The sequence below is a fragment of the Benincasa hispida genome, chromosome 11 (genome assembly GCF_027475165.1).
Source record: "Benincasa hispida cultivar pf3 chromosome 11, pf3_genome.v1.1, whole genome shotgun sequence".
Classification (NCBI taxonomy): domain Eukaryota; kingdom Viridiplantae; phylum Streptophyta; class Magnoliopsida; order Cucurbitales; family Cucurbitaceae; genus Benincasa; species Benincasa hispida.
In genome coordinates, this window is record NC_143488.1 from 54300102 (window position 1) to 54311338 (window position 11237).

Sequence of the window (11237 nt, forward strand, 5' to 3'; positions counted from 1 at the left end):
CTTCCACTGCAGACCTCGCTGTTCTTTCAATTTGTTGGATCATTTGGATTCCAAGCCAATCCTAAGAAGATGACGAGAGTGAAACATGTAGATGGGTTGAAATTTGAATGTTGGTGCCGACCAAAATTTTGGAGACAGTAGAGGAGATGTGGATTTTGATAGGACTGGAGTCAATTGGTAAAGTGGGTAAAGGAATTGAAACAAAATGAAATAGAGAGAAGATTTTAGAAGGACCTAATTTTAGAGAACAAATGAGAAGAAGAGAAATCAAGAAAACATAAAGGGCAGGTTTAATTTTGGGAGAGATGCCAACAAATTCTAAAATTTTGGGCGGGCTTAGTTATTTTTATTATTATTATTATTTTCACTCGACATATTATAGCCCATTTTCAAAAAGGTTATATTGAAAAGCTATAAAATGACCTTTTTCTTGTAGTGTTCGCAACCCCCATGGATTCTTCTTCCTCTTCTTCTCCATTTTTGGACGAATGTTGGTCATTTTCTTGATTTTACGGTGTTGTAATTATCAGCTCAATCCTCCTTAATAAGCCTTCCAACGTTTCTCGTACTGTGCTCATCATGACATATAGTTCTCCCACCGAAGCCTCAACGGACAGCAAGTGTCTCAAGGAGGATCTGGGCAAAAGGGTGGGTACCTCCTCCATCTATTGTTCTTGGTGAATGTTTCCGATCACTGACTGGTTTCTTCTTCCGGAATTGGTCCAAATAGTCTTGGACGACTCTGATATCACTTTGGTATCAAACTAAACTTGAATTTTTTTTATCAAATGAATTCCTCTCATTTTGAGAGAGGAGGATCTTATATATAAAGGAAATTAGTTACCAGATGTTTAACTAACTATTATAACAACTAACAATTAGCTAACAACTTACAATTAACTAATTCCTTCCTAATTATTTACAAAAAGGATTCTTTCGGCCCTTACACTATACACTCTCATGATAAAAACAAAATACCAAAATTCAATACCATTCGTTTGTTTTTTATTATTTCTATCAGAATTGTCTCTTATTTTATTTTAAAACTTTCATTTGAGTTGAATTTTTATATGTCAAGTAACTTGTTCACCATGTCTTAATTTTTTTTGGATTAAAAAACATGTGGATTTGGATTCAAATAAGATTTTTAAAAGATTAAAAACCAGATTGAAAATTTTCTAAAACAATAGGGACACCTTTAAATTTATCACTAATTTTTTTTTTTTTTTGGAACTTTTTATCACTAAAGTTGTAAATAATTATTTCATACATGTCGTAACAACTAAATTTCTCCTCGGATATAAGTAGATCTAATTACTAGCTATCAATTTTTTCTGGTTAAATATGGAACAAAAAATTTGAACCTCAAATCTTTAGGTCAGAGTACATACTTTATGTTCGTAGACTTTAACAATCATTCACCTTTTATTACAAACAGATTTACTCATCGACTTTGCGCCTTTTTTTTTTTAAATATATTACGCAATAGAGCCATTAAACAGAACATTGATTTTGATGAACAGTGGAAATTAAAAGTTTGTTTTATTATGGAAATGCGTTAGAGAATAACAGCGATTAGGAGGAGCTCTTGAAGAAGTGAGATTGAAAAGCCTTTTGTTTGATAACTGAAACTTGCTAGAAGTGCTTGTTGATGCTTCTTCTGCTTCTGCTTCTTGAGATTGACAAATTTTGGTGACGGGCACACTTATTTCCCCAGCCAAAGCCTCTGCCTCAGCTTGTGTTTTGATTATTTGATCAAAACAAATGTATCTTCCATGTGCCTCGTTTTCTCCCATTGCCTCGTACACGCTCACGTGTGCCTCAGCTAATCTTCGCAGGCTTATTGTTGCCAATAGTCCTTGCTCGTACATCTCTTGCGCTCCTGATATTAATTAGAAGTGACAGAGATCGAGAACTATGAAAGTTACTGACTAAAACAGGGCATTTTAATTTCAAAATTGAGAAAACTATGAAAGTTATGTGACAGAAAAAGCTAGAACTTTTATTACACTAATATTAATCCTATCCTTAATATGTTAGTTAAAAAGAAATTAAGTTGTAGAGATTGAACAAAAGGAAAAGGAAAAAAAACAACAGAAAAAAAAATGTACCTTTGAGATATGCCAATGTTGCAGTTGAATTTCTCATACAAAGGTCAGGAGCTGTTACCAAGCCAGAACAAATAGTGACTAACTTTATATCTCTATCTTTTGCAATTCTCCATGCTGCCGTCTCTGCCTTTAGCTTCCCCAAAGCATACCATAGCTTCAAATATTCCAAACAAAGTATCAATATAAATTGTCTTCTTCAAAACCACATACATCTCAAACCGAGTACAAAGATAAATTGCCTGTTTAAATACTACCTTCATCTTTACTTTTAACTTTGATTCATTTTGGTCAATACTTTCAAAATATTCGATATGGTTTTTGTACTTTTAACCTTGTTCAATTTAGGTATTGAACTTTTAAAAATGATATTTTTTAAAAAAAAATAAATAGAATTGAAAATGAAAGTACCAAAATGGTCATTTTTAAAAGTACAATGACCAAAGTATTGAACTAATATGAATTAAAGACGACTAATGTAGTATTTAAATTTTATAAATAATACCATCTCTTTGAAATTCATCTCCATTTTCTTATATGCATACGACATGTTTCAAATAATTCACTTTTTAAAGCACACAATATTGGTGTGATGTATTGAAATTCACTTTTTATTTATGTGTGGACCAAATAAGTACAAATGAATTCATTTTAGTTGATGTTATTTTTTAAAAACATTACACCATAAAAAAATAATAACAAAGTAAAAGAAAGAAGATACATGGTCCTAGAGGAGACAAAAAAGTCTAACCACTTATAAAAAATATCCAAGAGAAAGACAACGATAAAGTAGAAAAGTGGGGACTAGAAATTAAATTCTCAATTTGTAACAACACTAAAGGTATGGTTGGAAATACCTATCCTAAAAATATATATATGGTTGGAAATAATTTTCAAATAAGTAACTTTACTTTTACCATCTTTAAAATCACCGTAAAATATGCCTTTAATAATTTAAATTTAATTTAATATTTAGTTTTACACAATCAATATAATGTTCATACCATTAAAATTGATTTAATTATTAATTAAAAACAAATTTCAAAGTAATTTCAAGCTTGATAAAAGTGATTTTAACCATTTCAAAATTACTTTTAAACATGCTCTAAGGAGTTGATGACTATTTAACTTCAAGGTTTTTTTCTTAGCGATTGTTCTATTCTTGAATTACAAGAGCTAACTACATACATGAGTGATCGTTTCTTAAAAAAATTGTAGTCTTAGTTCATGAAGTTTGATTTAGATTGCATTTAAGTTTGAGTTTTCAAACTCAACAATTTAACCCATGAGATTTCCATTTGGTATCATTTTTTTTTTTTTTTTTTTTTTGTCTTTCCATCAAGTTTTTTCGTTAATTAATAACAAAAAGCTGACATTGACACCTATTTTCTATTAAAAAAAACTCATGTATTATTATTAAATTAAAAAATATTTTCTTCTTTTTTTCTCTTCCCCTCTTCTCATCCTTCCACCTTCCTTCTTCCACTACAGTCGTCCGGAGGAAGAGGGGAAAAAAAAGGAAAAGCGAGAAAAATAATGGTTTTACAAATTTAATAATTAAAAAGTTGGAAAAAAAATCATAAAAGATAGGTGTGACGCCAGCTTTCAATTTGTAATTAATGAAAACATTTAGAAGACTATGAATGCTACAAAATTAAAACTTCAAAGTAAAATTGTTGAACTTGAAATGCTAGGATACAAATGCAACATAAATCAAACCTTAAACAAAGAGTCTAATTTTCTGTCTACAAATTACCCATCTTTAAAACAAGGCTTAGAAACAGTAATTTTTTTAAATTCATTAACAAGCATAACATTCACAAAGTTATTCAATTATAGTTCCTTAGCAACAGTTTCAAGAAACCAATACAGTAAATAAGTTTCAAGATTTAGGCTTACTTTTTTATCGACGCATAGCGATGGATCGCTCCAACAATTGTGGTCGACGACTGGGGGGAGCTCGGCTTGTGTACCGTCACGCCATATGCAGGCCAAAAGAGAAGAGGTAAAAACACAGTATCTTACAGAGGATGTTCTTGCACAGGCCTCCATAACATTCTCGCTCACCTTCTTTTCTACCTCAGCCATGGCTTTCTTTTAGCATGCAACATCATCATTTGAAAGAGAAGAGAAGGTTAGATTATTTTAAAATGGAAACTAAAAGATGTTTGGAAGAATTTAAACGTCAATTATTTTTTATATATATCAAATATCTCACCCATATATATACATCACCTCATAAAATTACATCTTGTGCTTCTTATATTAATTTTTAACCTTCATTTTTTTAGAATTTTACTATTGCTTACCTTTGATGGAAGTTTATATAATTAGGATATTTTTGTTGGAAGAGTAACGTAGATATAAATATAATAGGACAATTTTATTGGGATTGCGATAAAGTCCTATGAGAAGAAGACTATTAGATAGGTAAGTTAACTTATCTATCTTAATTGGTATAAATTTTTTTGAGTGAAAATCAAAGCAAAGTTATTCAAAGTATGTGCACTCAAAATGAACACATATCATATCATTGTAAAAATATGTGAAGAGACTCCAAATGAACTAATGTTTTGGATTTTTGTTACTACTTCTTCATTACTTAAAGTAATAGAAAAAATAGAAACTAATTTCAAAATCATAAGAATTGAAATAAAATTAATTAGTTCTTTTAGCATAGTTTTCTTTTTAAAAAATTACTTTTATCACCTATTTCTTGAATTCGGAACATCTTGGCTTCTACATTAATTTAAAAGCTTTCTAATTTATCATATTTATAAATATATCACTTAAAGTTCTTTTTCAAAGCCAAAGTGTTTTCACTTCAAAATATAGATAACTTTCTGTTGGTATTAAAGGTAATTGGTAAGGCAACTAATCAATCCCAATAAATGATTGATCAAAGTTTCTGTTTGTATGTGGGTGGATAAGAAAACATCCAACAAAGCAAATAATGTGATGATATTCATGTTCCACCAACTTCATTGAACCTTTTTTGTTCTGTTAGGTACAATGTTGATGTGTCTTCCACTTAACCGTTTGATTTGTTTTTTCTTTTTAATTAGAACCTGTTAATTCTGTTTTACTAGCTCATTAAATTTTTATATATTATATACCTATGTTTCTTATTTTTTCAAAAGATTACAGAAAAAATAATTACAAAGAAATAGTTTCTCTACCAAGCTTTGGTTAACTTTGAGCGTCCTAGTCGGACCTTAAATGGAACTAAAAAAATAAAAAATAAAAAATAAACACTTTTTGGTCCTAAATTATGGCCTAGTTTCCATTTGGTTATCAAGTTTCAAAATGTTATATTTTTAATCTTTAAGTTTTGAGTTTGATTTCAATTATCTTTTTTTTCTTTTAGATTTGAGTTTTGTTTCAATTTAGTCTCTAAATCTCAAAATTATATTTATACATTTAATCTTCGTTTTTCACTAAATATTTACTTTCAATCTTTTTGACGTTAATATCTACAATTACAAACTAAAATTTTAAAAATAATTTTAATTTTGATAAAAATTAATAAACCTTAATTATTATAATTCTTTTAATTTTCTTAAAATAATTAATATACATTAACACTAAAGTTAAAAGTGTAAATCTTAAAACTTAAAATTTAAGTAAAACAAAACTTAAAATTGTAAAATTTTAAAACCCAATGACTAGATTAAGCTAATCTCAAAATTTAGACTATGAAATCTAGAAAAGTTAGGACCAAAACAGTATTTTCTCTAGAAAGATAATTGTAAAATATAAAAATTATGAGGGACTAAATCGAAAATTTAAAAAGAAATGAATTAAATGCTTAAAAAATTACCGAAAGCGTACCGAATAGCCAGTGAGACCAGAAGGATCGATGAAAGAAGAGGTATGGAAGACGCCGCGACAGCCTTCAAAAGCATTTGCTAAGCTATCGCATTCCATCAAATTGGCCGACAATGTCGATACTTTACAATCGTTTATTCTAAACCCACCTCCTTCTGATTTCATTTCTCTCACTCTCTCTCTATCTTCTGCATCATTTTCATTTTTCAACCATATTAATATCATATTTATTAAACTTTGATTCCAATTCAAATACACAAACAAGATATTCAATAGTTTGAGAAACAGTAAATGCCAATCTAGGATGAGATATTAATTAAATCTAATACAATTAATCATGCTAACCTCTCATCCTATACGTCACAAATTTTATATATTTAGTTGAAAAACTCATAATATTATCTAATCTAAATTTAAATATCTTAAAAAGAGTTAATATACATTCACTTTTTTCAATCTATTTGGTTTCTCTAGCTTTAAAATGGGTTGAATAATCTAATAGATTGACGGACTTCAAAAATTTATAAAGGTTCTTCGCCTTTTAATTAATGTCTAACCAGATCTAAATTTTCATTACAATGTTGTATTTTTATAATTCATAAAAAAAATATTACTAAGTCAATTAACTATTAAACCCAAAACTAAAAACTCAATGACTATTGAATACAAAATTGAAAGTTTAACAATCTATTAGACATCTTTTGAAGTTTAAGGACGACTCATTTGTTACCTAATTAAAAGTTTGAATCTATTGACACTTTTGAAAGACTAAAGAGACACAAAATTGAAAATTCTGGGATTACATACATTTGTAACATAAAAATAACTTAATATGTCTTTGGTATAAGAATGAAAAATGAAATTTCTCCTTTCAATCTACTATGCAATTCTTTAGTATAAGGATGGTGTCTTTTTATAATGTCTTTTATCTATTTAGTAATTTTTAAAGAGGAAATTATAACCTTTCCAAACAAAATTGAAAGTTTAAATTATTACTTTTCAACCATTATACAAAATGTCTTTAATTACCAGTTATAAATTTTTTTAAATTATAAATTTAGTACCTTATACTTCACAATTCTAAAAATTCACAAATTTGTTAGATTCAAAATTGAAATCTCAAAATTCCACTGATACATAAAATTTAAATTTAAATTTAGTAGATTGTTTTTTAAATTTTAATTTATTAAAAATATATTAAACATAAAACTAGAAATTCATAGATAAATAGATATAAATAGACACACGAACTTTAAAATTTAGAAAATGAATTTATAATTTAAATAGATGTTTATTCGTTAAACCTACTCCAATATAAGAAAATTGTTAGAAATAATACTTAAGTTTTCATCCTACAAAATTAGTATCTTTTAAAATTTTGTTGAAATAGTTTTTCTAGTTTAAATAGCTTTTCTCAGTCGAGATCGACTAGATTTAGTTTTTTTTTTTTAAAAAAAAAATAGCATTTTCTAACTTGTTTTGGCCTTTTTTAGCCTTATTATGTGATGTTCCTAAATCTTATACCAAATCTTATATATTTTCAAATTTTCTCCAAATTTGGTTATATTTATCAAATATTATATCAAAATATTAAGTAATTTTTTTAATTTTTTAGCCAATTTTCTCATTTCTAAATCAATTTACCAATTATCAAAATGATTTTTTTTTATGGATTTTAGGTGATTGATTTTGATTTTTAAATTTTTTGAAAGATTAAAAATTTCAAAAAAGGTAAAATATGAAAAATATATAAAATCTCGATATGAATCTTGAACAGATTAACACCGAGATCGGTAAATTCTCGGGCAGATTATTACCGAGATTTTATATATTTTCTATATCTTACATTTTTCTTTGCAAATTTTAATCTTTCCCAAAATTTAAAAATCAAAGTGCAATCATACATCTGAAAAAAATTTTAAAAAAATCTAATTAGTAAATTCATTTGGAAATTTAGAAATTCATATAATCATGAAAATAAAATTGGTCTAAAATTACATAAGAATTGAATATAATATTCCATAAAGATAACCAAATTTGAAGAAATTTTGAAAATATATAAGATTTGGTATAAAATTAGATTATGTAATAATTGAAAAAATTACTAAAATCTTGACGTTTAATCTCTCGGACGAAAAATATCCAAAAGGACTAAAACAATAAAATAAAAAAAAAGTAATTTTTTTTACTAAATCTCAATTGTGTGGATCTTTTAACACTTTTCAAACAAAAAATGTATTAATTTTGAAAGTTGGAAAATTGGAAAATTGAGGGTGCTATTTCCACAATTTCCTTGAACGTAAGAAAGGTTGCATGTCAACTCATCTTTGTTTGTTTCTTGTTTAGAACGAGGGAAGGGTGGATTGGAATAGATGTTTTGGTCCATTACTTCTCTCACCAGAATTTTATTTTATATTTAAAGAACTGATTTATTATTATTATTATTATTTTGTTTAAATACTATTTTCATTTTTATATTTCCAATTTTAATTTATGTATTTTTAAATTGTTCATATTTTTATTTTTAGGTTGATTTAGGTTCTTATATTTTTAAAATGTTTATTTTGGTTCCTATACTTCTAAATAATGGTCATTTTGGTCCCTTCTGTTTCATTTTTATTTCATTTTTAAGAAACCAAATTCACTTTTTAAAAATATAGGGATGAAAATGAACTAAAGTTGAAAATATAAAATTAAATATTTTGAAAATATAAACCCAAGAAAGTACAAGAATCAAAATAAACATTCCAAAGCACAAGAGCCAAAATAAATCATAATCACAAGTACATGGACTAAATTAGTATTTAAGTTTTAAGAGTGTTTAGACCCACAACTTGAGGTGGGTGGAGTAGTCCACCCTAAATTGAGACTCAAATCATAATAGTTAATGTTTACAATTATTATAAATTAATTACAATATTATTATTCAAATACGTATTCCGCCCCTATTTTTTGAAAAAAGAAAAACATAATAGATTATAGTTATGCAAAAATTCTAAAACTCGAGCCTTCCTCTAGGCGCTATTAAGTATAGTTCAATAAAATAATGTTAGTTTTATTTTTTTTTTAATATATAGATAGGTAGATAGAGGTGGCTGTCTTTAAAGGAGCCAAAGAAATTATACACATTTATTGAACTCCCATCATGTTCCACGTTTTCATGATTCTCAAAATCGGGGTGCTGAATCAGTCCGTTTATGAAAATGCCTATGAAAAAGAATTATAGATAAAAAGCTTTCAAAGAAGAAAAAGGCTAGAACGGAGAATAGAATCAAGAGCTAAGGACTAAAATGTCTAAACGATTCTTAGTACCAATATTACTGAAAAAAAATGCGTGAAATACGAAGATTTCCGAAAATGCAATATGCCTTTTCAGAAAACGAGAAGGAAACAGAAACTAATCCGGAAGATGATCAAATTTTAGCTTAAGAACAGAGGAGAAAAAACAAATCAAGAATTAAGCACTCAAAAATCGGACGAATGTAAGAATGTCAATGAAAGAGATGCATTAAATACAAAGAAGATTCCCGAAAATGTAATATGCTCTTTCCAAGAAAGAAAAAAGTAAGTAATCTGGAAAATTATCTTAAAAAGAGGAGAAAATCAAGAGTTGAGCACCAGAAAATCGAACGATCATCAATATGAATGTCACTGAAACAGAGTCAGAGACGTAAGATAACAATAAGATTATAAGAAAGAAAGTGATCTGGAAAATGATCAAAGCTAATCTTAGAAAAGGAGAAAATCAAGAGTTAGGCACTAAAAAATCGAACGATTCTAGGCATCAATATCACTGAAACAGATGCGTCAAATTCAAAGACGATTCCCGAGAATGTAAAACAGAAAGTAATCTAGAAAATGATTAAAGCTAATCGTACAACAAAGATGAAAATCAAGAGTTAAGCACTCAAAAATCGAACGATTCTAAACATCAATATCACTGAAACAGATGTAAAACAGAAAGTAATCTGGAAAATGATGAAAACTAAGCTTACAGCAGAGGTGAGGTGGAAATCAAGACTAAAGCGCTAAAAAATTGGACGATTTTCAGCAGCAATTTCAGTTTGAGAGAAAAACACTAGCAATGGAAGTCAAAACAAACCTGGATTATCGAGGAGGATCCGAACGGAAAATCCACACTGCAGGAGTTGATTAACGACCGCAAGGCCTAAGAGAGAGACGCCACTGGTAACGCAAACGAGCTCGTCGCCGGGGTCCTCGTCGGTATCACTGGATGAGTGGGATGAAACTCTCCTTCCGTGGAATTCATCAGAATCCTTCCGGCGACTGGCAAGCATACAGGCACGCTCGGAAATGCGGCGGAGCTCCTCCAACTCCACTCTCCGGCACTCTTCCGCCCCTGCAATCCCCATTTTGATCTGAGAGTGAAGTTGAAACAGTGCGCAAACGCTGAACGCGCAGAATTTTGGGAGATGATGAAACTGAGAGGAGTAGTTGTTATTTATATCTCTCAGATTCGTCACTCACGAAAAGAACGCTTTCACAGGAATCTCCGCTCCTCCGAAATAAGCAACTGCCACTGCTCCAATAAATAAAGGTTAAATTATTGAAGGAAAACCTCTATTTCTATTTTCTACCCCTCTCTTTAATTTTCATTAATTCATCTACTAATTTGAGATAGTCTAAAATATTATTTTTAATTATAGTTTTTTTATTTTTATACCAACTTTGTTTTTCTTATAACTATTTCCATTTTTTTTTTTTGAAAATTAGATATATTTTCTCAATTTTCTTACCATTGTTTACATCATTCTTAAATAATAAATTCTTAACCAAATTTTAAAATAAAAATAAAATTTTTAAAAAAATAGTTTTCAAAATTTGACTTGATTTTTTAAAACGTGTAGAAAAGTAAATAATAAAGCAAGAAATCTAGAGGTAATAGAGATATTTGTAGGCTTAATTTTTAAATAATAATAGTATCAATTTTACTTCACTTTCATCATCTCTATACCTTAAAATATTCATTTTAGTTCATATACTTTTAACTTTGATTCATTTTGATATTTATATTTTTAAATTTTGGTCATTTTGGTTCGTTCATTTTTCTTTATTTCACTTTTTGATGGATCAAAATAGTCATTTTTTATAAGTTCAAGGACAAAAATAAAACCAAAGTTGAAAAAATGAAAATAAAAACGAACATTTGAAAGTATAGGGACTAAAATAAAGTAAAGTTAAAAGTATGAGAACTAAAATAAATTTTTTAAAATATAGATATCAAAACAAGCCAAAACTGAATATATAAGAACCAAAGTAGTATTTAGACTTAAAATATTA

General features: G+C 28.0%; 1 protein-coding gene and 1 long non-coding RNA gene across 4 annotated transcripts in view; one reads left to right on the plus strand and one right to left on the minus strand.

The window, feature by feature from the left end:
- LOC120090210 (uncharacterized) overlaps positions 1 to 1992 on the plus strand; it is a 25014-nt gene extending 23022 nt beyond the window's left edge. For 2 of the 3 annotated variants that reach the window (XR_005485446.2, XR_016524656.1), the window contains exon 4: positions 13 to 857. This is a non-coding gene — a long non-coding RNA (uncharacterized LOC120090210). Of the gene's footprint in view, positions 1 to 12; positions 858 to 1562 lie in introns of those variants that run through there. The other variant, XR_016524655.1, reaches the window with a different exon arrangement.
- LOC150032737 (cinnamoyl-CoA reductase-like SNL6) lies at positions 1511 to 10511 on the minus strand. The gene is made up of 5 exons (XM_090307352.1): positions 10039 to 10511; positions 5940 to 6124; positions 4008 to 4202; positions 2112 to 2265; positions 1511 to 1882 (listed from the first exon to the last, which is right to left on the minus strand). The coding sequence occupies exons 1-5, from the start codon at positions 10307 to 10309 to the stop codon at positions 1530 to 1532; spliced, it is 1158 nt and encodes a 385-aa protein (XP_090163478.1). The 5' UTR covers positions 10310 to 10511; the 3' UTR covers positions 1511 to 1529.
- Positions 10512 to 11237: the final 726 nt, after the last annotated feature.